This window comes from Sturnira hondurensis, unplaced genomic scaffold (genome assembly GCF_014824575.4).
Source record: "Sturnira hondurensis isolate 20B ecotype Veracruz unplaced genomic scaffold, ASM1482457v3 Scaffold0020787, whole genome shotgun sequence".
Lineage (NCBI taxonomy): Eukaryota > Metazoa > Chordata > Mammalia > Chiroptera > Phyllostomidae > Sturnira > Sturnira hondurensis.
The window spans coordinates 5,639,787-5,666,306 of NW_028093418.1; the positions used below are offsets into that span (position 1 = coordinate 5,639,787).

A 26,520-nucleotide genomic window follows, 5' to 3' on the forward strand; every position below is an offset into this window, starting at 1 on the left:
CCGCCAAAGGGAAAGGGCCACGTTTGACTACTAATCGGACGCCGAGGTCTCCCCTCGGTCGCAGTCTCCACACTCGGCTGCCTGCTGAGGGCGCCAGGAGAAGCCGTCCCTTTAACGCGCTTCCGCCCTGTGCCTGCGCTTCCTAAATCCCAGAAGTCATTACTCGGTTTAAACTTCCGTAATACTTTTATTTACCAGCCCAAAGGCAGTTCTGTATTAGAGGATCTAAACAATGTATCCAATCCATCTCACACTCCTCCTCAGAAGACAATGCCAATTTATTTTAATCTGAAATAATCAGTAGCTCGGCAATTATAAAACCTGCATAGTCAGTAAGAGGATAGAAAATTTAAGAATATTTCACATTGCAGAACTTTTTATTTTAAGCCTTTATTTTTTTTTTTAAGATTTTATGTATTTATTATTAGAGAGTGGGGAAGAGAAGGAGAAAACTATCAGTGTGTGGTTGCTTCTCGTGTGCCCCATACTGGGGACCTGGCCCACGACCCAGGGTTGTGCCCTGACTGGGAAACGAACTGGGGACCCGCTGGTTCACAGCTCACGCTCAATCCACTGAGCCACACCACCCAGGGCCACATTCCAGATCTTAAACCAGAAGTCCTCTATGATTTCAAAACATGGCCCACGTTTTATATTCTATTTCTAAAAATCCAACCACAGCTTATCATTTGAAAAGCTCCATACTACTCCCTCCAAATAGTTCCAGATTTTTTAGCTTGGAAAAATGAGAAACAAAAATAAGGAAGTCCCATTAGACACAGAGCGTGTGCATGTAGACGCTCATGTTCATGGTGAAGGACCTGACACCAAGGCTGCGGGAGAGGCCCGGCATCCGCACCCACCCGCACCGAGGCACCGTCAGGTTCAACAGGGCACTGGTCCTGGTGGGAGACCGAGTCTAACCAAACAATCCCTCCACTGGAAACCTAATAAATAGTCCTTCACGGTGTTGCCATTTAGTTTCACCTCATGTTGTTACAGGAAAAGTCATTTTCCATTTGTAGCAACATTCCAGTATTCTAACATTACTAGATTCCACTTCCTTTAACTTTTTCTAATTTTTATTTTGATAGTTCATGATCATGTTAAGAAACATTGGTTATAAAATTCCATGCACAATAATACGGTTGTTAAATTTTCAGGCAAATCTAAGCCTAGATGAAGAAATAATTTCATAATAGAAACAATTTTGGCCCAGCTTGCAACTAACGAAGGATGATTTAATTTGAGGAAATACTTTTCAAAGTTTCATCAGAGGCCCTCTAAACTAGAAAACTTTGAACTAAAGTAGCGACCATTACTCAGATCTAGTAAGGTGGGGAACAGAGGCAGCCGAAGGGGGCCCCTGTTCCCAACAGCAAGCTCGCAGAGGGAGGGAGGGAGGAGAGCGGGGCGGGGTTCGCACAGCCCTGGTGGACTCGGGCCCTTTATGGAGGCACACATTCGCATCGGGGTTACCATGTCCTGGGTTGTGTGGGAGATCTGAAAACCCAATGAAAAACGCCAACTAAAAATGTTTAAGGAAAAGAAAAATGTGAGCTCGAATTAAATGATAAAATGAGTTTGAAAAGAGAACAAGAAATGAAAAACATTAGACAACCTTTACTAAAATTAAAAAGACTCCATCTTGAACTCTGTGTTCACAAACGGGAAGGCGGCTCCACCAAGCCCTGCAGAGGACAAGAGGAAGCAGGTGGTTTGCTCAGGCATCAGCAGGGAGAGGCCCCGAAGAACTACCCTCAGCTTCTTCTACATCGTGTCCAGGGAGGAAAAGCAAAGCTCTGCAAAATGCTGAAGGTTTTAGAAGTGGAACGGTGCTTAGGAAAGATCACTGGTCTGGTGTTGCCGCAGCCCCAGTGCTGAGAGACACTCTAGGCTTCTAGGAGGAGAAAAATAGAGAGGGGGGAAGAAGCAGGAAGGGGAAGGAAAGGGCGGAAAAGCACAGGTGGTTAGTAAACAGCAAGTTCAACATAGCAAGGTGCTCGCTCATAAACCCTCTACACGTTATCAGTGGGGCTGAGCTGCTCTTAGGACTAGAGATAACATTCTGAAGGAAACGGAAATGAAATTTTCAAAGTGGCACCAGTTAGTAATGGCCAAATTAGAATGAAGTCACCACATGCTCCAAATACATGCACTCTTCATTCCCTCCCTACTCTTTCCCCCCCTTAAAGACACGTACATATCTTCAGTAAAGCATCTGCTGTAATACAGTCGCATTCAGAACACAAACATCTTCCCAGTGTGCCAACGTATTCTACCCACGTGGGGAGAGGTAAGGTGTCCAAGAGCAGGAAGACCTGCCCTTGCAATCTCCCTGGGAAGTTCATAACCAGCAGGGTTCTTTTTTGCACCCAGGAAACTAAAAGTCTTAGAACCGTAAGGGCTGGACTGTATGTTTTCCCTGCTCTTTTCCCTGCCCTATTAAGACTTGGCAGTGGGAAGCAATTGCTACAGAGAGTTTGAGCCTTTTCTGGTCATACTTGACATCCTGCTGGAGAAGAAGCCTACTCTAGTGTTGATGGTCGTGTCCTTCCCGGATGAAAATGGCACCGACTCTTTCACCCGCTCATCAAACCAGTCCCCTCACGGCCTCTGCTTCCCCTGCACTACCTCCTGGTTAAGGAGGGCTGCATTTATTCATTTTTAAAGTTCACGTTCCAGCTTCTTCTCCTTTAATTACAGGGGTATTTCCACATATGTTTTCTTTTTTTTTTAATTTAATTTTATTTATTTATCTTTAGAGGGGAAGGGAAGGAGAGAGGGAGAGAAATATCAATGTATGGTTGCCTCTGTCGAGGACACACAATGTATCGTGTGTCCCCTGCCGGGAACTGGCCTGCAACCCAGGCATGTGCCCTGACTGGGAATCAAACCGCGATCCTCTGGTTCGCAGGCCCGTGCTCAATCCACTGAGCTACACCAGCCAGGGCTCCACATATGTTTTCTTAAAACCAAATGACATAGACAACTTTGCTTTCAAAGCAGGCATAGAAAACCAAGTATAACTACAATTATCAAAGAAACAGAAAATTTTCATTTCACAAAATTGGAAGATGTAACAGCCATTTCTGGTTGTTTTTTGCTTTTAAAGTGTTCCTAATTCGTGAGCTGCTCACAAGGATGTGAATGTCACTAAGTAATACCAACAGTCACAACAAATAAACCTAGTCACCAATAAATCTGAAGGTGCAAAGATACGTGCAGAATAGAATAACGGCTGTTGCCAACAGAGGCTTTTCGGAATTCGAAGTAACTGAGATACCCTGCAGCAGCCGCGGGGAAGGCTCCTCAGGACTGAGTGAGGTGTGCACCCCAGGAGAGAGGCAGACACGGTCCGTGCCCGTGTGCCCCCCACATGCCCCCCACAGCAATGGGAATCACATGTCAGGCCCCAGTTAAGAAGAGCGCACGGTGGGGCAGAGGACAGCGTGTGTGACTGCTGGAAGCCTATCATTTGGGTCATGTCTGCCTGATCACGACTGCAAATTAAGTGCAGTTGTTTATAGAAACTCAACACAACTTCCTGTCAGCTGCCTAAGAACAGACTGACACAGTGCGCAGTGGCACCTGCCACTGCTTCCAGAGTTCCGCTGCCCACACACACCTGTGTGTGTGTGTGTGGGGGGGGGGGGGACCACAAGGTCGCAGTGCTAGCTGACAGGGATCAAAGCCCTAGTAAAAGGATAGGAGTTAAAGTCAGAGACAGATTTCAAACATAACAGTCAATGGGAAAATTAAAAAAAAAAAAAACAGTCTGAGGGCAAAAGAGGAAGAACAGAACTTTTAATCTGTAGCTCACAGGTTTCTTATCACTGAGCCATGGGAAGCAAACTGAGCTCACAGTGCATTCAGGGGAGAGACCTGCCTCAGGCCTCTGATGTGAAAGGCCTTGATGATTACTCTGCCTCTGTGAGCATATTTTTAAGATTAATCCAGCTCTTGTGTGGCACACCTACAACAAATATTCTAAGAATTTCAAAGGAAATTCCCACTTTCTACCGTTGGGGATGTTATGTGGCAGATGCCCTGGGTTTAAACACACCTAACAAGAACAATAATATTCTTAGAAGTAGAAATAATCCATGTTTCCATTAACAATCTTCCTCCAAGGAGCTTGCCCACGTGTCTACTGTGACCGGCTCCCCCACCCATTTGGGGCACCCTGGGACCCACTCACCTGCAGTGTCACTCCCTTCTATCCCATGGTCCCCATTGGCCAGCACCGCTGCTTTAGGAGATGGAGTACCTGCAACCGCCACAAAGAAGAGTCACCCATCGTGATGGACAACACAGTGAAGAACAGATCCAATTACTGTCTAGTAGCATCTGTGTCACTCCATTAGCATAAAGCAGATAAACATTAGTCCAACATTAGTACTGGCTGGTGTGGCTCGGTGGATTGAATGCCAGCCTGCAAACCAAATGGTCATGGGTTTGATTCCCACTCCGGGCACAAGCCTGGGTTGCAGGCCGGGTGCCCAGTAGGAGGCGTGTGAGCAGAACCCGATTAATGTTTCTCTCGCACGTTAATGTTTCTCTCCCTTTCTTTTTACTCCACCTTCTCCTCTCTCTGAAAATAAATAAAATCTAAAAATATATTAGTCCAACATTAAAATATCCAATAAAAGGAAACCCAGAAACAGAACAGAACTGAGTCATTCATCTCTACAGCCTCAAAACTCTGTTAGGCACCCCCAGTATAAGGAGAGACCTTCCTAACAGCAAGTGAAGTCTCTTCTGATCTGTAAATTGTCAAAGATTAGCATCATAGTCAATAAAACCATCAGAAGCATCACTCGTTTACTATCTGTGATTCTAATCAACCGCTCCAAGGACATGGGGCCATTTAAAACAACCCCCCCGTGACAAGTCCAGAGCGCCTCCCCCTGCCCCTGGACCTGAGGGTTACACGGAGGTCAGCAGAACTTCCGGAAGCAGAGGGCTCCCCCCATTTTTTTTAACTTTTAGCTACTCCAATAAAGTATAGTTATGTCTCATTCTCTAATAAAGAAGGATGTCGAGTATCTTTCCACGGGTTTATTTGCCACTTTTAAATTTCTTTGATAAACTGAGTGGTCAAATTTTCATTTAAAGATTTTATTTATTTATTTTTAGAGAAAGGGGAAGGCAGGGAGAAAGAGAAGGAGAGAAACATCAATATGAGAGAGAAACACAGACCAGCTACCTCTAACATATGCCCCGACCAGAAACCAAACCAGCAACCCAGGTCTGTCCCCCAGCTGGGAATCTAACTGGCGACCTTTTGCTCTGTGGGATGACGCCCAACCAATTGAGCCACACCAGCCAGGGCTTGAGTATTTTTTAACTGGGCTATTTCTTACTGAGTTTTGAGTATTCAGTATATATTCTGAATACCAACCTTTCATCAAATGAGCTTTGCAAATTATTTCTCGTGGTCTATAACTTGTATTTTCATTTTCTGAACTGTGCCTTTGGAAGAGAAAAAGTTTTAAATTTTGATGAAGTCAAAGTTATCTTTCATCTTTCTGGTGAGGTATCTAAGAAATCTTCACCTAAGCCAAGGTCACAGGATTTCCTCCCAGAAGTTTTATAGTTTTCAAGCTGAGGCCTATGACACATTTGGAGTTAAATTTTGAGTATGTTGTAAGGTATGGGTCTAGGCTCATATTTCTGTACATGGACATCTCTTTGTTCCTACATCATTTGTTCGAAAGGCTATCCTTATTCCACTGAATTAATGTTGCACCTTGGGTGAAAATCAAAGGACCCTATTACATGCTGATACATCTCCGGATCCTGCTCCTCCACTGACCACTCACACAGCGTCTGCCGTTTGGCCAACACCACACACCGCCCTGATCGCTGCATCTGTGCCAAGTCTTGAAATAAGGTCACACGAATCCTCTGAATTGGGTCTTTTCCAAAATCCTTTTGATTATTCTTATTACTTTGCTTTTCCATATAAATTTTAGAATCAGTTGTTGATTTATACAAAAACCCTGATGGAATCTTGATCACAAGTACATTGACTATACAGATCAATTTGAGGAGGCAAAAATCTTTTTTAAAAATATTTTATTTATTTATTTTTAGAGAGAGGGGAAGGGAGGGAGAAAGAGAGGGAGAGAAAATCATTGTGTGGTTGCCACTCACACCCCCCCACCTGGGGACCTGGCTGGCAAACCAAGTTTGTGCCCTGGCAGGGACTCAAACGGGTAACCCGTTGGTGCGAAGGCCTGCACTCAATCCACTGAGCTACACTAGCCAGGGTACAACCTTTCTTGAAAGGCTATGAATATATCTAACATTTCAGCCACATGCATAGCTCTGAAGTCAGTCTGTTAACCCAAGAGTTCCCTATGAATCACTCTCAAAAACCTCAGAGATATTTTTCAGAAAACAAATGAAAATCTAGAATGTATTCTACAAAATTATAAAATGCAAGATTTTACTTTGGAAGACAAGAAACCACACTAACAGACTTCTAGCCAAGATGGAGGCATAGGTGGAAACACTGTACCTCCTCACACAACCAAACTTAAGAACAACAAAGATTTAGAAACAAAAAAAACAACCAAAGTAGACAGAAAATTGAATTGTACCGAAGTCCGACAACAAAGAACCTTTCCTACAGACTGGTAAGAGGGGTGGAGAGGGGTCTCAGCAGGAAAACGCAGTGGTTAGCAAACCGGGTGGGCACAGGATGAAAACCCAGTTAAGGCTCACAAGGTGGCTGACTGTGGACACACATTCGCTCGCAGATAAACCAGGCAGGTTTAAAAATGGTCAGTGAGACAGTCCGCACAACCCAGGGCCCCAGTAACGGGAAATAAAGCCTAAAAGCACCAACTGGAAAAATTTTCGGGGGTTGAGGTGCCGGGAAAGGCTCTCAGCCTCACAGGAGAGTTTGCTGGAGAGACCCACAGGGTCCTGGAGGGTACACGGGCCCACACAGCCGGGAACCAGCACCAGAAGGGCCCAGTTTGCTTGTGGGAAGTGGCGGAAGGAACTGAAATCCAAAAGGGAGGGGCAAGGGCCATTGTTCCCTCTCAGACCCCGCCCCCACATACAGCATCACAACCCAGAGACTGGGTTGCTCTTGGTGAATACCTAAGGCTCCGCCCCTCATATCTAGCAGGTAGGAACAGACCAAAACATTATGGCTCAAGCAGAAGGACAGCTCAAAGCCCCAGAGCCAATATTCTAAGCGACCAAGAGATAGCCAACCTCTCAGATGCACAGTTCAAAACACTGGTGATCTGGATGCTCACAGAATTGGTTGATTTCAGTCGCAAATTAGATGAAAAAAATGAAGGCTACACTAAGTGAAATGAACGAAAATGCACAGGGAACTAATAGTGATGGAAAGGAAACTGGGACTCAAATCAAGGGAGTGGACCAGAAGGAAGAAGAAACAACCAAACAGAAAAGAATGAGGAAATAAGAATTCAAAAAAATGAGGAGAGGCTTAGGAACCTCCAGGACATCTTTAAACATTCCAACATCCGAATTATAGGGGTACCAGAAGGGGAAAAGAAACATCCACTAGTGGAAAACTTATGTGAACAAATAATAAAGGAGAACTTCCCCAATCTGGCAAAGGAAATAGACTTCCAGGAAGTCCAGGAAGCTCAGAGAGTCCCAAAGAAGGTGGACCCAAGGAGGAACACACCAAGGCACATCATCATTACATTAGCCAAGATTAAAATGAAGGAGGGAATCCTAGAAGCAGCAAGAGATAAGGGGACAGTCACCTACAAAGGAGTACCCATCAGACTGTCAGCAAATTTCTCAAAAGAGACCTTATAGGCAAGAAGGGGCTGGAAAGAAGTATTCTGAGTCATGAAATCCAAAGACCTACAGCCAAGATTGCTCTATCCAGCAATGCTCTCATTTAGAATGGAAGGGCAGATAAAGTACTTCTCAAGATAAGGTCAGGTTCAAAGAGTTCATCACCACCAAGCGCTTATTATATGAAATGTTAAAGGGATTTATCTAAGAAAAAGAAGATAAAAAATATGAACAGTGAAAGGACAGCAATCTCACAGTTCTTAACAACCACACCTAAAACAAAAGCAAACAAAGAGGACAGCTAGATCAGGAGCAGAACCATAGAAATGGAGATCACATGGAGGGTTAGCAACAGGGGAGTGGGAGGAGGAGAACGGGGAGAAGGTAGAGAGAATAAGTAGCATAGACGGTAGGTAGAAAATAGACAGGGGGAGGGCAAGAATAGTATGGGAAATATAGAAGCTAAAGAACTTGTGACACATGGACATGAACTAAAGCGGGAATGTGGGGGGAGGGGATGTGCCGGGTGGAGGGGAATGAAGAGAGGTAAACGGGACAACTGTAATGACATAATCGATAAAATAAATTTTAAAAAAGAAAGAAACAAACAAACAAACACTAACAAACACTAACAAACTACACTAACTTTCTGGCCCCCACAAACCCAAGGCAGAAATCTTTCCCATAAACTCATTAAAAAGCTCATTCATTCCACTGTCTCAGACAACCAAGAAACAACTAAAGAGAACAACCTAAACGAACAAGGCAGACTTCTAGCCAAGATGGAGGCGTAGACAGACACACTTTGCCTCCTCAGGAAACCAAAAGGACAACAACAAATTTAAAAACAAAAAATAACCAGAAGTACCTGGCTGGTGTAGCTCAGTGGATTGAGCGCGGGCCTACGAACCACACAATCGTGATTCGATGCCTGGACTGCAGGCCAGTTCCCAGCAGGGGACTCACGAGAGGCAACCGTACATTGATATTTCTATCCCTCTCTCCTTCCCTTCCCCTCTAAAGATAAATAAGTAAAATCTTAGCCCTGGCTGGTGTAGCTCGGTGGATTGAGCGCGGGCCTGCGAACCATACGAACGTGATTTGATTCCCAGTCAGGGCACATGCCTGGGTTGCAGGCCAGTTCCCAGCAGGGGACTCACGAGAGGCAAGTATACATTGATATTTCTCTCCTTCTCTCCTTCCCTTCCCGTCTAAAGATAAATAAATAAAATCTTTAAAAAAATAACCAGAAGTGCCAAAAAATCGAACTGTATGGAAGTCCAACAACCAAGGAGCTAAAGAAAAACATTCATCCAGACCAGTAGGAGGGGCAGAGACGGGCAGCTGGGGCAGAGAGAACTCCAGACAAGGCAGCAGCTGGGGGAGTGGCTGGTCCCACATTTGCTTGCGGACAAACAAGGAGGAACAACTGGGGAGCAAGACAGACTACACAACCCAGAATTCCAGCACAGGGAAATAAGGCCTCAAAACCTCTGACTGCAAAATTCAGTGGGAGTTAACGCAGTGGAAGAAACTCCCAGCCTCACAGGAGAGTTTGCTGGAGAGACCCACAGGGTCCTAGAACATATATAAGAGCCCAGCCACCTGGGGAATAAGCACTAGAACGGTTCAGTTTGCTTGTGGGCAGCAGGGGAAGTGATCGAAGGGCAGCGGAGAGCTGAGCAAGCAGCATTGTTCCCTCTTGGACCTCTCCCCCACATACAGTGCCATAACACAGAGGTGTGGGTTACACCCTGGTGAATACCTAAGGCTCCGCCCCTTACTATCTAACAGGCCCACTAAGAAAAAAATATGGCCCAGATGAAAGGATATTTCAAAGCTACAAAAATAGAACTAAGGGGTGAAGACAGAGCCAACCTATCAGATGCAGAGTTCAAAACACTGGCAATCAGGACGCTCACAGAAATGGTTGAGTATGGTAGCAAAATAGAGGAAGAAGTGAGGGCTATGCAAAGTGAAATTTAAAAAAAATACAGGGAACCCACAGTGAAGGGAAGGAAACTGGGACTCAAATCAATGATTTGGAGCAGAAAGAAGAAATAAACATTTAACTAGAACAAAATGAGGAAACAAGAATTCAAAAAAATGAGGAGAGGTTTAGGAACCTCCAAGATAATTTTAAATGTTCCAACATCTGAATCACAGGGGTACCAGAAGGAGAAGAGGAAGAGCAAAAAACTGAAAACTTATTTGAAAAAGTAATGAAGAACTTCCCCAATCTGGCAAAGGAAATAGACTTCCAGGAAGCTCAGAGAGTCCCAGAGAAGCTAGACCCAAGGAAGCACACACCAAGGCACATCATAATTACATTACCCAAGATTAAAAAGCAGGAGGGAATATTAAAAGCAGCAAAATAAAAGGAAACAGTTACCTACAAAGGAGTTCCCATCATCAGACTATCAGCTGATTTCTCAAAATAAACCTTATAAACAAGAAGGGGGCTGGAAAGAAGTATTCCAGGTCATGAAAGGCAAGGACCTACATCCAAGATTGCTCTATCCAGCAAAGTTATCATTTAGAATGTAAAGGCAGATAAAGTGCTTCCCAGATAAGGTCAAGTTAAAGGAGTTCATCATCACCCAGCCCTTTATTATTGTATCAGATGTTAAAGGAACTTATCTAAGAAAAAGATGATCAAAAATATAAATAGTAAAATGACAAAAAACTTAAAATTATCAACAACTGAAGCTAAAAAACAAAAACAAACTAAGCAAACAACTACAACAGAAACAGAATCATAGAAATGGAGATCACATGGAGGGTTATCAGTGGGGAGGGAGGATGAGAGTGAGGAAAAAGGTACAGAGAATAAGAAGCATAAATGGCAGGTAGAAAATAGACAGGGGGAGGGCAAGAACAGTATAGGAAATGGAGAAGCCAAAGAACTTGTATGTACGACCCATGGACATGAACTAAGGGGGGTAGATGTTGGTGGGAGGGTGGGTGCAGGGTGCAGCAGAATAAAGGGGGAGAAATGGGACAACTGTAATAGCATAATCAATAAAATATATTTTTAAAAAGTATTTAAAAAAGCAAGGCAGACCAAAGAGAATATTAGTTAACAGGAAGAATAAATAGTAAATAAAGGGNAGCCAAAGAACTTGTATGTACGACCCATGGACATGAACTAAGGGGGGTAGATGTTGGTGGGAGGGTGGGTGCAGGGTGGAGCAGAATAAAGGGGGAGAAATGGGACAACTGTAATAGCATAATCAATAAAATATATTTTTAAAAAGTATTTAAAAAAGCACGGCGGACCAAAGAGAATATTAGTTAACAGGAAGAATAAATAGTAAATAAAGGGATGAATTAGAACAAGCTTATTAAATACCCACTATGCACCAGGCGCCATGCTAAGGCTTCAGATACTGTGTTTTACTTCCCCAGAGAGATGTCAAATATGTTCTATACCATATTTAGGCCAAAATAATTCCCTTTTATCCTCACACAGTAAGCTTATAAAATTTATTCTTTCTAGCCCTGGCTGGTGTAGCTCAGTGGATTGAGTGCGGGCCTGCGAACCAGACGATCGCGGTTCGATTCCCAGTCAGGGCACGTGTCTGGGTTGTAGGCCAGTTCCCTGCAGGCCAACTCCCAGCAGGGGACGCACGAAAGGCAACCATACATTGATGTTTCTCTCCCTCTCTCCTTCCCTTCCCCTCTAAAGATAAATAAATAAAATATTTTTTAAAAAATTTATTCTTTCTAGATTAAAAAAAATGTGTCTGTTTTGAAAATCTGCCTCACTTAAAAATACAGATGCAAAAAAAAAAAAAACCCAAAATAAAATGCAGATTACAGGGAAATGCACATTACAAAAAATGATACCATCTTTTGGCCATGAGAGTGGTAAATGTTTTTAAAATCTGATAATAGCCAGTGTTGGCAAAACTATGGGAAAATAGGTAATCCCATAAAACATTAGGGAATATAAATTAGAACAAACTTTTCATGGGAATATAAATTAGAACAACCTTTTAATAAGACATTTGGCAGTCCATCCAATTTTGGAATACCTGTTTAACTCAACAATTCATTTTAGGTATTCACAAAAGGACAGAGACGTACATGAAAATGAATGTAAATAGGATGTTTATTATGACATTGTTTGAAAAGTAACAAAGGTCCACGAATAGATTCATTACAACTATTAAGGAACTGAGGTAGTTCTCCATGTACTCATTTGGAAAGCTGCCAGAACATATTAAGAAAACAATAAAAGCAAATTAGACATAATAGCATTATAAAAAAACCAAAAATACACTTTAAAATATGAAAGAATATCTACCGAGCGCCACTGGTAGTGCCAAGGAATGAAGCGTGGGGAACCCGAGACGGGGACAGGAAGGAAGACTTGCGAAGACAGAGCCCTGCGTTCATTAGGCACATTAAAGGATTTGGGATTAGATACAGGCAGCCCACTGCAGCACACAGGTGGCTTCAACACACTACTATCCTAAGTACTCAAAACAGCAGAAATGGTTACTTAAAAGCATAAATAAAAGATTTAGAAGTCAAGGAGGATATGAGAAATATCCAAGAAAATAAAAGCAAATAAAACCACCCTGAAGGAGAAATCACAGCCCAAAGAAGGCGCAGGAGAGCAGGACTCCAAGGCGCTCTAAGCTGGAGACTAGAGCCACCAGAGGTGACGGGATGCTACAAGCTGCCAGGCCAGTCGCCACCACCCCCACACTTCCCGTCCCTCACACTGCCAGGCAGGCAGCCCTGTGCGGACTGCAGATGGGAGCAGGGCCTGAATGCTTCAGCACAAGAGGAGGACAACTCACTGAGTGCCCGGTGACACCGCAGAGTGGGAAGCCCCACATCCTACCTGGAAGTTCCGTCACACCCCTGCCAGAAGCGGGTGGCAGTCATGCATCACAGGGACCCTCTAGTAAGATAGTATCAAACTGCTTCCAAAGAAGGAGGGCATCACATTCAAAGAGCACATATATCACCCAGCAAAACAATGTTAAATAAATACGTAATTTTGTCCTAGCTGGCATAGCTCAGTGGATTGAGCACGGGCCTGCGAACCACACAATCGCAGTTCGATTCCCAGTCAGGGCACATGCCTGGGTTGCAGGCCAGTTCCCAGCAGGGGGCACATGAGAGGCAACCATACATTGATATTTCTTCTCCTCTCTCCTTCCCTTCCTCTCTAAAGATAAATAAACAAAATCTTTAAAAAAAATAAAGAAAGAAATATGTAATTTTCTCTCAGGAGGATAAAAAAATATATCACTTATCTAAACAAGAACAAGCCCCTAAACAAAGTGACGTATCTAATGACTGAGTAACAAATCCTTTTCCAGGTTAGTTTCCAATTCTTTGCTTTCATCAAATTGAATAAAGTCATAATGGAGTTGTCAACTGATTGGACATTTAGAAGCTTTAATACCACTGAATCGTGAAATTCTTAGCATATAACGGAGAACTGAAGATACTGCCATGATAAAGCTTCCAACCCCGTGTACTTAGCTATGTGAATGAGGTTTCTCGGCAATTAGGTCTACAAAAATAGAAACAAAAATCGCTAAATCCTGCTTCATCCTAGCAAAAACTAAGTTATCCACAGACTCATAATCTAATCGAGAAAAGTATTAAATAAACCCCATCACATCATCTCATTAAGAAAAACATTTCCAATCAAATTCAACTTTTTAGTTAGTAGTATTTATCAAAAATTATAACCTAGGTGACTGAATGTACTATTAGTAACTGTGATGGTAAATTTCTTTTGGAGCAAGTTAATGCTTAGAGCCTGATTATTACAAGAACTTTTTAAGTTAAAACTTAAGTTTACATATATATTTAGTTACAGAAACATGGTAACAAAAAAAACTTTCAAGTATAAAAGTATATTACATTAGGATAAAAGTCTATGAGAAGCATGGAGTGGAAATAAGAATTCAAGAAATCAAAAGAAGGATTTACAATTCCAATGATAAAGAACAGCTTGCTCATGTATTTTTAAAATAAATGATGGGAATCAAAATGCAATAAATTCAGAAGCATTTGGATATGTTTAAAAGAGTGATGTAAGTATTATTTTTATGTGGCAAAAGTAAAACATTCTGAAAGTTTACAGGCTTTACAATTATTTAAACTTTTGCTAAAAAATGGAGATGTTAACTTAAAAATGTACAAAGGGTACAGTAAAATTTTTCAGAATTCTCATTTGGGTAATTAAAAAGTGTCAAGATTACTACTTCAGACCAATGCAAAAAATTACAAAGAATGATCTTATGTACTGACAGAAAGATGTAAACTAAAAAGAACAAGTCGTAAAAAATAATGTATATGACCCTGGCTGGTGTGGCTCAGTGAATTGAGTGCAACCTGTGAACTGAAAGGTCGCTGGTTCGATTCCTAGTCAGGGCCTAGGCCCAGGTTGCAGGTCAGGTCCCTAGTTGGGAGCATGTGAGAAACAACCGCTTGATGTTTCTTTCTCACATCGATATTTCTCTCCCTCTCTTCCCCTCTCTCTAAAAATAAATAAATAAAATATTTTTAAAAATGTATATGGTTTGATCCCATTTGTACAGAACTAAGGCCAATAATTTTTTGACTGTATAGAGGTAAATAAAAAGGAGTCAAGGGAGGTTTTCCTTTATTTGAATTTTAATTTAAACAACTTAAAAAATTTTATTGATTGATTTGAGAGAGAAAGAGAGAGAAAGATGAATTTGTTGCTTCGCTCATCCATGCACTCACTGGGTGATTCCTGTGTGCGCCCCAACTGGGGATCAAGCCCGCAACCTTGGCGTACTGGGACGACGCTTAACCAATGCAGCTACCTGGCCAGGGCCTAAAAAACCTTTACCTTAGAATATTTTTAAATTTATGGGAAAACCGCAATGCTAATAAAGAGACTCCTACAGACTCATACGCAGTCTCCCCATTAAGAAAAGATCGGCCAGCTGGGCTGTTCCAAAAACAAAGGCAGACTGACATACGCTACCAATTCATCATCCCCAACCGTCCCTTGGCCCAAACGCTTCTCGTCAACTCATTCTTCCAAACACCACAACGCCCGTTCTTTTTCCTTCTGTTGACACTGTACAGACGCCCTGGCCTTTGCCACCTCCCCCCATGCCCCACAACGTCTATTCCAAACCATCCAGTCCTCCTCAAACACGCAGCTTCTTCCACCCAGTGCTCAGTATGTGACCTCACCTATTGCGCAGAAAATACGACCCTGTCGTCACAAGAGACTTCCTCCCTCCCCTTCTGCTCCCACATACACAGACTTAAAGGTCTGCACTGAGACTCGCCTCCCACCCTGTGCTTTCCTCCCTTCCAAAGACAAGATGCTATTCTCCGGAAAGTCTTGAAATCAGATCTTATCTCACTCAAGTCTCATAATTCTTTCTTTGCTCCTTGCCTTTGGCACTTGGTTATCTTCTCTAATGAACTGTGAACTCCTTAAGGTCTTGAGCCCTGGGTTCCTCTTTTCCCTCTGTAGGGATACAGTGTTCTTAATAAACACTTAAAGAACGAGACAACTGCTGGGACAAATGTCACTGTCAGTGTGTGGATGGGGTACCAGAACAGGATGTAAGGAGGGACAGTGCAAGTCAAGGAAGGCCTACGTTACCTTAAAATTTCTAAAATTAAAACAAAATATCAGAGGTTATACTTATCCAACACTTTAATTTTCCATTTTCTTCACAAACAGTTAAATTTGTTTTTATAATCAGGGCAGCAAAGGTATTAACAAGATTTCAAGCCAGATCAGCACCAAGACACCACAAGTCAGTTGCTCTTTCTTTGTTTCCAGTACCAGAGATCCAACCTGCGTGCAGGGAGATGGGGGTATTGCTGTGGTTTTCCTGAGCCATGCTAATGTAAAGATGTCTGCGCCGTTCCCACAGCCAGAAATTTGACTGTCGGAAATGAATGTTCTCCCAACCCAGTTGGAATATGTGTGAGTGTGAGAGAACTTCTTATGGCAGGGGAGAGGGTCGGCGGGAGGCATAGACGATGGCTGGGTCAGGGTGGCAGGCGGTTCACAGGTAGGCAGTTTATTTACTCCTTCAAGTATCTGTGCCCTGTGCAACTCAGAGTTTCTCAGCTACACAAAGAACCTGATCAAGTAAATTCTTTTTAAGAAATCTGCCCTGGCTGGTGTGGTTCAGTGGATTGAGTGTGGACTGCAAACCAAAAGGTCACTGGTTTGATTCCCAGTCAGGGCACATGCCTGGGTTGAGGGCCAGGTCCCCAGTAGGAGGCACTCAAGGGGCAACCACACATAGATGTTTCTCTCCCACTTTTTCTCCCTCCCTTCCCCCTCTAAAAATTATTAAATTAAAAAGAAAAAAATCTCTGCTTCTCTTTTAGATTATGGTGCCATTATTATGAACTATAACTCTTAGTTCTATTTTTCTTTTCTAAAAAGTAACTTAGTTAAGAGATATATTTTCAAATCAAAGTCAAAAAAGAACTATTTTTACAAAATTTCACACTAATTTTTTATGCTTAGATATAAACTTTCTCAAATATGATCAATGAGACTATTAAAAGGGTTTAAGATTAAACACTTGGGCCTAACTAAATAAATACCTGTCAGTCTGCAAATTAACACAACCCAAACCTGAACAAAATGAGTTGTTCAGTGACACTCCTTCCCACAGACTGACCGTGCTTCCCAGCCCCGTTAGCGCCCCACAGACTGTGACACTCTGCACGGTCGCACTTGACATTCACACTCTGACAGGCTTCTCCGGTTCCTTCCTGCCACTTGGCTCACACATCACCTTGACCTCTGGTTCCTCACCGAGGAGCAGCTCGGGCTGGTGCACACTGAACTGTCCCATGCCCCTGTCATTCTGAGAATACAAAATAAAAAAAATGCTATCCCTACTCTAGAGTGCGAGACACCAAACAATTCACAATGACCTTGCAAGTACCATGAGAAAGGAAACTGCAGGGAAGAAAGGCACTCACTAAGGGGAAGATGAAAAGGAGGGGCTTGGGGAGGGGTCAGAAAGTAGCAGGAAGTCAGGGAATGTTCTCGGGAGGTCACGTCCAAACCCAGCCCTAAAGGATGGAAGACCACCACCTTCGGCCAAAGCCTTAAGTGCTGCCAGCCCCCAGAGCCGTGCCTCGGGCCCAGAGCACTCTCCGGACTCCGGTCTAGCTGCCCGCCGCTCTTCGGCACTTGGGCATCTTCTCCACCCTCAGATAACGCCCACTCAGCACACCCCAAGCTGAACTTCTTATCTTCCCCTCAAATGCCACTCCTTCTACAGTGCCCCCAGTCCCAGGTGATGGCCATTCCTTCCTTGCAGTTTCTCAGGCCGAAACCCCTGGAGTCATCCTGGACTCATCCCCAGCAATGTGAAGGCCGTGTACCTGAAGAGGAGCAGTCTGGATGGCTTGGTCAGATGGGAGTGGGACCAGGAGAGAGTGACAGCAACGGGGTCGGGAGGTATCGTTTTCAAAGGAGGAGCAGAATAGAAAGAAGTTGACCAGGTGGACATGGGGTTGAGAGAGCAGTTTTTTTAATGAAGGAAAAATGATGGTATGATTAATGCTGGTGATGACCCAGCTACAAGAGAGGAGCTGATGACACAGGGGACAGGAGAGACCGCTGCTGTCTGCAGTGCCCTTGAGTGTGAGCGTGAGCAGTTCGACCGTGACAGCAACCGGAGGGCAGGGTACGTGCAGAGGTGAAGGGGGAGCAGGGGGCTTGTGTGGACGCTCGCTTCTGGTTGAGACCACCGATTCTCTTCCCAAAGGGTCATCGACTGAGAAGAGGGACAGAAGAGCAAGTACTCGCGGTCTGAACAGAGAGGAGACCATGGGGAACAGGCGTCCCGGGAAGTAGGAGACTTGACAAATTCACGTGAGTCCACAGCCACGTCCTCAAGTTCATGCCATTCATGCAAATAAAGTAAGATTCTAACTTGTATTTCCAGGACACAATATTTGTATGTCTAATAATTCTGCCTTTTGGGTCAAATAAGCGAATCTTTATCTCTGAGATAAAGATTTTTGAAAAACAGTATCTCTGAGACATTAAATCAAACAGAAAGTATGCAATCACGAAATGATACGGTTTCACAGAAAGAATATAGGTTTAAAATCAGAAGATGTGGGTAGAGATTATGAATCCGTCACTACTAACTAAATAATCAAATGCAAATCCCTCATGCTTTCTAAGCCTTAATAGCCTCAACTGGAAAACGGGACAGCATCTGTACCTCATGGTTACCATGAGGACCAAGTGCAATAATACTGGAGGCAGCACTGTGTCAACTGTACAGTGTTAGGTAAATGTTAACAACCATTATTATGCTCATTGTTAACTGTAGGTAGATTTTATAGTTGGTATGTGTGCTGATCTATATACCAAGTATAGATTAACAGTAGATTCTGTCACTTTCACTTTTGCCTTATACAAAAATCTAGCTAAAATGACATTACTAGACTAAGCTATAGTAGTGAGACTAAGATATAAGCAACTTCCCAGAATAAAATAAAATAAAAGCAAAACAGAGGTTAGAGGAAAATTAAAAAGAGCCTGAGATCCTGCCATGTACACAACATCTAACCATCTAAAGCCCTAAGCTCAGGGGAGAATAAAACAGCCCTGCAGCCCGAAAGCATCAGGTTTCACAGGAGGAAGGAGGCTCCCACACTTCTCTGCACGTGAGACGTACCGGACTCTACACCAGAACGCTGCGCACTACCGGCGAAGTCCTGATTCTAAAGGTGCTGTACTGCCTTCGTCCACTGACTTCCCCAGAGGGAGTCCCATTTCACGAAATGAAAACTGTCTTGGCCACACACATACAGCACTGACAACAACACAAGCTTAAAAGATAAAAACCTAATCACGCGCTCTGAGATACAAGGATATTAAAATTTACTGTCTTTTCAAAACTCTTCTTCCACAAAATATTTCTGAGTGCCACAGCTAGCAAATGAGGTCGGCAGAGAAGAGAAGTAGCAACACGCTAGAGGGCACGTGTGCTGTGCAGAAGAGAGCCACAGCGGCTTTGGGCAGAATGGGGAAGATGCCCCCGGTCTCAAGGCAAAGGGCACCTTCTTCTGCAAGTCAGGCCTGTGCCAACATCGCCCTCTGGTGGCCAATTACAAGTTGGCTGTGATGCTCCGCAATAGAAGGCTGAACATGGAGAAAGTTTTTCTAGGACTGACTTGGTTGGACCCTTTCTCCCGGATCAATGTTTCTCAAAGTTAGACATGTATCCAAGTCACCAGTAATGTTTTTTTAAAGACTTTGTTTTATTTGTTTTTAGAGAGAAGGGAAGGAAGGGAGAAAGAGAGAGAGAGAGAAACTTCCATATGTGAGAGATACATCAATCGGCTACCTCTCGCAGGCCCCTAACTGGGGACCTAGTCTGCAACCCAGGCTTGTGCCCTGACTGAAAACTGAACCAGCAACTTTTTGGTTCTCAGACTGGTATTCAGCCCACTGAGCCACACCAGCCAGGGTGCAATGGTTTGTTAACATACAGATTGCTGAGCCCTATCCCCAGAGTTTCTGATTCCCCATGGGCCTAAAAACTGCAATTTGAACAACCTCCCAAGTGATTACTGATACTGGTCCAAGGACCACAGTTTGAGAACCACTGTCTAAGATGAAAACATTTTATAAAAACAATTTCTTTTTTTTTAAATATTTTTTATTATTTATTTATCTTCAGAGGGGAAAGGAAGGAGAGAGGAAGGAAACATCAATGTATGGTTGCTTCTTGTGCATCCCCTGCAGGGAACTGGCCCCTGCCGGAAACTGGCCTGCAACCCAGGCATGTGCCCTGACTGGGAATCGAACCCCGATCGTCTGGTATAAAAACAATTTCTTAACCTGAAAACTTCCTGGAATGTTGGGGAGAAAATATTCTCCCAATCTCACAATCAGAATTATCTACATACCCAGGGAACAGAAAAATTAAGTGATGTGTCCACAACTTGCCAACTACTTGTGCCTAAGCATCAACAATGTGTTAGAGATGTTCATTCAAAAATCTATAATGACATTTTTAATGAACAAGAATCACAGAAGTGTATTGCTTTGTTATTCACACCTAACACAAAGCTTATTTCTCTTGTCTCCCTAGCCTAGAAAATAGAGACATACAGAGCTGATCATGGACACTTATTCGGAAGATAACATTTATGAAGGGAAAAATCAAGCACTAGTACATATGTTCCAAAAAAAGTATTTTGAGAATTATTTCACGAGGTGACAGGCATTTTATAGAAGTAAACGACACGTTTTATTTCCATGTATTTGGCTATTTAGACATTTAATAGAGGCAACACTAAAATAATATACTTGTAGCAGCAAATCTAAAGGGGGGTAAAATGGGAAACAGTGCAGGGTATCCTCAGAAAAGGCCTACGAACCACAGCGAACCCAAACGCAACGCGCACCCGAGACCTGCGTGGGGAATGTAGACCGGGAACGCTGCACGCTAGTTGGGCGGGGGGGGCCTCCCGGGAACCGCTGTCTCTCCGAGTCTGCAGGCGGGAGCAGAGCTTTGTGCTACCTGACACAAAGGCAGCCCCTGCTTTCTTGCCCCTCGTTTTCAACTGGAGGGCAATCAGGGTGGACGTATGAGACTTAAAAGAAAGAAAAACTCACTGTCCAAGGAGTTCTCTTATGGGTAACCCACTTAACTGCCCTTTCCATTTCTAGACACAGGAAACTGGTTGATAATTTCCACTGGTTGGCCAAAGTGAGCCTGCGATCAAGTCCTATCAAAGAACACCAACGATAATTTACTGAACCTCATCCAAGAACAAAATCAAATTAAACTTTGCATAATAAAACATAAAAATAATGTTCTCCAGGCAAAACACAAAGCCTATGGTTTTGGCAAAAATCTGTAAAAACCACACCCACAGCAGGAAGTTCCCATTTACACAGAACTCACTGCATCAGATTGCTACAATGCCAAATAAGGAAGCAATTTTCCTTTCTTCTTCAAAATCTCCAAATAGCCACCTCTTTCTCCCATTTCTCCTTAGCTAAGCCTTCTACAACAAGGTGGTATGAAAAAATAAAGCAACTTATAAATGTATTATAATTATAAACTCTGTATTATTCATTTCAAACAGGCTAATAAATGCGTGTGTACAAAATCCAAGCCTCCCTCCCACCCCGGCACTCCAGCCAGCCAGTGCATCTTGGAGTAACCTTCCCGAGTTCACAGACTCCTGTTTACAGGTTATTCACATATTCTAAAATATTAGAAGGGAAATTCTAGTATTTTTATAAGCAAAATAGTTTTTAAAATTCTCCTCCTCTTGGGTCAAATTAACGGTATGCAGATCAAGTCACCCAAGATGAAACACAAAGAAACCCACCGCTACCACCTCCTCCGCTCACCCACCCCAGCAGAGCCCCAGGCGGAGGAAGCAGTGAACAGCTAAAGGGAAGTAGAAAATCAAAGGCAGCAAGCCTGTTCCCACCTGTGGGAAGAGTGTCTTAGCCATGACTAAAATTATGAAAATATTCACTCCTTACCTCCTCTTAAGTTTTCTTTAATTTCAGGTTAAAGGACAAATAACTCCACTGACCATTACGGATTAAAGAACAGACATTCCCACTTTCCATTATGAAATACATTTTTTTCTTAGAGCAAATAGGTACATGGATATCATCAGGTTTTAAACTCTCAATGATTTTTCTGATGCTTGGTGTTTACCCTCCCCGTCCCCCAAAAAAGCCTATGTAAAGGCAGTGAGAGTTCTTCCACTTAGGCTACGGAAAACCTGAAGAAATGTCACTCTCACCCTATCAACAAAAAAATAAAGAAAAAAGAAGAAAAGTAGATCAACTACAAAATCATAACTTCAACTCACCAGAGAGCTGAGGTATGAAACCCAAAGACGGACGCCCCGTCAAGGAGACACGGGAGACAATCACTGGCTCCCCCGCGGCAGAGCACGTGGGAAGACAGACCTGGTTCCACAGGAGCCAAGTAAAGAAAACTGAAGCTAAAGGCTGAGTGAAGGCTAACTTCACGCCCCTTGGTCCACCAGGCAGGTGCCCCCAAGAAGCCTGGAGGGTTGGAGACTGGAGAGGGCTCCCCCCAGTGGTGCAGACCTGGAAAAAGCTGCCCATAAAGGAGGGGCTTGAAGCCCTGTCCCCTGGGACCCTTCTCCCTCCTGCAAACAAAAACTTCCAGCTGCTGGGGGAGAAACACCAAATGCCGTCAGCCACAGGGCCCGGGTGAAGACTCACTGCAGCAGGGAGAGCAGCACGACAACACTTTCTTACCCCAGGAGAGGAGCGTGAAGAAGTCTCAGCCCAGGATTCGACACCAATCGTTACAGACCACTGGGAAAGGGATAATGTTACTGAAAAAGACTCAAACCATGAGATGCACGTGCACGGCACTGAGTTTAAACCAGGGCCAAAATTTAAAGACTCCTGCCAACTAGCAGGGTGGCACCCCTTGGACAAGGGAGGGGCGAGTGCACGGAGAGGCACCATTCTCAAGGCATAATGTATGCAAATATCAAGTTATTATGTTGCACATCTGTAACTAATAGTGTTTTGTATCAACTATATCTCAATTTTTAAAATGCTTGCTTTTTAGAAAAGTAATATTTCAAAATCAATTATCTAAATTGCCAGTTTAAAGCACTAGAAGAATAGCCCTGGCTGGTGTGGCTCAGTGGATTCAGTGCTGACCTGCAAACCAAAGGGTCACCGGTTCGATTCCCAGTCAGGGCACATGCCTGGGTTGCAGGCCAGGTCCCCAGTAGGGGGGACACAAGAGGCAACCAAACATTGATGTTTCCCTCCCTCTCTCACCCTCCCTTCCCTTCTCTAAAAATAAATAAATAAAATCTTTTAAAAAAATAAAAAACTAGAAAAAGAGCAAATCAATTCATAGTAAGCAAAAGGAAATATAAAAACATGAGCAGAAACTGAAAAGAGAAAAATAATAAAGGTCTCTGCAAACAAAAGCTGGATCTTTATGAGGATTAGTAATTGATAAACAACCTCTAACCAGACTCATCCAGAAAAAGAGGACACAAATTATGAACACCATGAATGAGAGAGGGCACATGAAAACAGATCCTACAGACATTAAAAGATCATTACAATTTCATCTCTATTGATTTGACAATTTAGGAATCAGTTTCTTCGAAGATACAAACTACCAACCTTCACTTGAGAAGAAATAAATACCTGAGTAGTTCTGTATCATCTCTTAAAGAAACTGAATTTCTAGTTAAAAACCCAACAAAGAAATCTCCAAGCCCAGATTGCCTCACTGAGGAAGTCCATCAAAAATTAAAGGAAAAAACAGCAATTCTAAACACACTACTCTAGAAAATTTTCCAGTTCATTTTATGATGCCAGCTTGACCTCAATGCTAAAACTGGACAAAAGCATCACTAGAAAACAACAGATCAATACCCCACATGACAAAGATGCAAAAATCCTCAAATACTAGCAAATCTCATCCAGTGCTACATTAAAAAAAACACACAACTCTTTTAAAGGGTTTAATCATTTTTTAATCCCGACCTGGGATTACTCCAAAAGTCAAGTGGCATTTGATTCCATTCTAAATTAAGTCTTGATGTACACACAGTATTATGTGTTACTTTCAAAGAAAAGGCACTGCAGACAGTTTAACTTAGGAAATTAAGAGGAAGATTATGCAGAACTTGAGACACTACGGAAGAAACCTGAGTTAAAAATAATCTGCAGCTTTATGAACACACACTCGACTAAAGGGTATGAACCTATCTTGGTTTCAAATAAATTTAGATCAAGAGCCCTGGCTGGTGTGGCTCAGGGGACTGAGTGCCGGCCTCAGAACTGCAAGGCTGCAGATTCAATTCCCAGTCAAGGCAAATGCCTGTGCTGCAGGCTCAGTCCCCAGCTGGGGGAGTGCAAGAAGCAACTGATAAGTTTCTCTCTCACCCTGCTGTTTCTCTCCCTTTCTCTCTCCCTTCCCTCCTCTCTAAAAAATAAATAAAATCTTAAAAGAAAAAAAGAAGAAATTTAGATAAACAAAGTTACCAGCCTATACTAAAACACTCAGTTCAGTTTCCTCAAGGTTCCCAGGATCACAATCCAAAGCACACTCCCTAATCTCCCTTCCCAATGCTACATACCCAGTTCGGTTTAATCACTCACCGTCAATCTGGCTAGTATCTGGGCATGGTTTCTTCTTCGACTCTGAGTGTCCGCTCTTCTCATCAACATCCAGGAGAGGAATGTAGTCTGTTTTTCCAACAGTTTCTCCCACAACATCGTCATAGGCCTCTGCCTCCAGGGTGGCGATAAAGTCCCGTTTAATCTCTCCCTCAATTTCTGGAGGTGGTTCTGTCAATGCATCTGCAAGACTGAGGTCGGCCATTCTGCACCACTGCGACTGCCTGGTCAAGGGGGGAAAATGTTTGAGATCATGAGCACTGCAATGGGGAAAACTTTCCTAGAAACCCTTGTCAGATTTTTAAAGAAACAAAAAAACTTAAAATCCAGACATTTAGATCTAGAAGAGACACTTTCATTTTACAGATGAGAAAATTTAAAAGCCCAGTAACCGGCAGTCTTTCGCAAGGTAAACACTTTCTTCTCACGTCTGGGAGGTAAACAGAGCAAGTGCCACTCCATCCTTTTCTTTACTGAGAAACATGAAGCATAAAAAGATCAATTTATCCTAGGTTCTACCCAGTAAGACTCAAATCAGATCTTTTAATTTCAAGTCTAACAACTCTTTCAAATATTCTGTATGTCTTCATTTCCAAATCATACACCAGAATAATTCTTAAAAGAAAAAACAAAGAGAAGTCAGATTAGATTAGATTCCCATAAAAAAAGACTACGCTACTGTCAGGCAAATGAAGTCACCATTCTCGACCAAACACTGAGCACAGGCCTCATCCTGGGTCAAGCCCTGCTCCCTCACCATTCACTCGTGGACAGACGCCAACACCACGCTACACTCAGCCCTACTGGCACGGAAAATACAGACGCGTTCTCTGAATTAGCTAAGAGGGGTCATTCCTCTCTGTGGTGAGGAATTACCATCTTTACAGAATACCAGGTTCTCAATTTTCTAACATAACCTGAAATTAAGAAGTACAATCTACTCCAGGCAAAACAGTAGGTGCATAGCCAAGAAAATACAGAAATAATGTAGTAAGAAGAGCCAAAGGGCCTGCCATCAGTTGAACTCCCAGTCCACGCACAGCCCCGTAGAAAATGACAAAGTGGGCAGGGTGGCATCTCTGCTTTCGAAGAGTCTAGCTGAGCCAAGTCTCCTGAGAGACTCCTAAGGGGACGCGTGAACTTGACCGGGTAAAAGTGCATCAAACGGCTTTCGTTGTACGGAGTAATGGCTACTGCTTCCGTCCACCCAGAAACGTGTTCTGTCACATCTTCTCCCCGCATTTACACCAACGCCCCACTGGGTTAGACACATGACTGGAGTCTGGCCAATCAGAAGACAGGACAACACAGCTGGAAAGGACCGTTTCAGGATTACATCCTGGAAGGAAGGTCCCCAGGGGCGCTGTTCAGTTGCCCTGGTTGTTGTCTTCATTCTCAAGTCTAAGTGAGCAAGCAACCTTCCAATCTTTCTCTTACCTAATTTAGTCAAGCTATTTCTGTTGACTAAAGAATCTCAACAAATACATAGTCTTTCCCAACCCAAATTTTTAAAAGACAAAATTTACTATGAATCAAGACACTTAACGGTCAAGCTCGCCTTTCAAACTCTCTCCCACTGTCTACCCGTCTCTCCAACAAATTTACTAAGGAAAAAGAAACACACACAGCAAGGAACACAGTCACTCTATCTTCACTTTTGTCCCCAAACACTCTCCTCCCACTTTTTCCATCCGGTGATACAAATATGAAATTCATCTTTTTAAATCATTATTTCTTCTTAGTTCCCAAATAAGACCAAGCTGTGAGACTACCACAGTTATAAAATACACACAAAGCAGATGCATCTAGAACCTTGAAAAATCAGAAGCGAACCCACCCCCAGTTCCCAAATCCAACAACTACAGTTTTGCTGTGTTTCAATGTTGTAGAAAGTACAAGAGTGGTCACATAGAGGCTTAAAGCAAGTGAAGACAATAAAGCAGAGTAGCCCAGATTGTAAGCTCAGTTCTACGACAGAGAACAAAGCAGAGAGGGGGTAAACCCAGGAGCAAGACTTATTTCTAGGCAAGTGTCCAGGATAAAACGCCTATGTCCAGGACAGAGAATGCTGTCGGCAAGGGGTGGGTCATCTATATATAATGCTTGTTGAAACATTCACTATATATCTTTTTTGGGGGGAGAGAGAGAGGAAGGTACGGAGAAAGAGAGGGAGAGACATCTATGTGAAAGAGAAACATCAATCAGCTACCTATCTTATGCGCCCCAGCCAGGAACCAGGCCCACAACCCAGGCATTCGCCCTGATCGGTTATAAAACCAGCAACCTTTTTCTCTGGGGGGCGCATAAGAGGGGTATGTCACCAAACCAACTGAGCCACACTGGCCAGGGCTCACTATTTAGTCTTTATATAATTGCAAGTTAAAATACTAAGATTTGGAAATACTCAATTTGTGTAGATTTCAAAATAAAATATTTTCAAAAGAGTAAATGATAAATTTGAGACTGCTTCCATGTGCCTATTTTTTTTAAATCTGCTCAAGTTTGGATGTTACCCCTCTATAAATCCTGTTTTGTTTTCTAAA

At 43.1% G+C, this 26,520-nt stretch overlaps 1 protein-coding gene across 25 annotated transcripts in view; it reads right to left on the reverse strand.

The window, feature by feature from the left end:
• MAP4 (microtubule associated protein 4) overlaps positions 1–26,520 on the reverse strand; it is a 142,073-nt gene that overhangs the window by 68,618 nt on the left and 46,935 nt on the right. For all 25 annotated transcript variants that reach the window (XM_037030428.1, XM_037030443.1, XM_037030432.1 and 22 more), the window contains exons 2-3: positions 23,960–24,201; positions 4,202–4,270 (exon numbers count right to left, since the gene is read on the reverse strand). In XM_037030428.1, the coding sequence (XP_036886323.1) occupies positions 4,202–4,270; positions 23,960–24,201 (311 nt within the window). The remainder of the gene's footprint in view (positions 1–4,201; positions 4,271–23,959; positions 24,202–26,520) is intronic.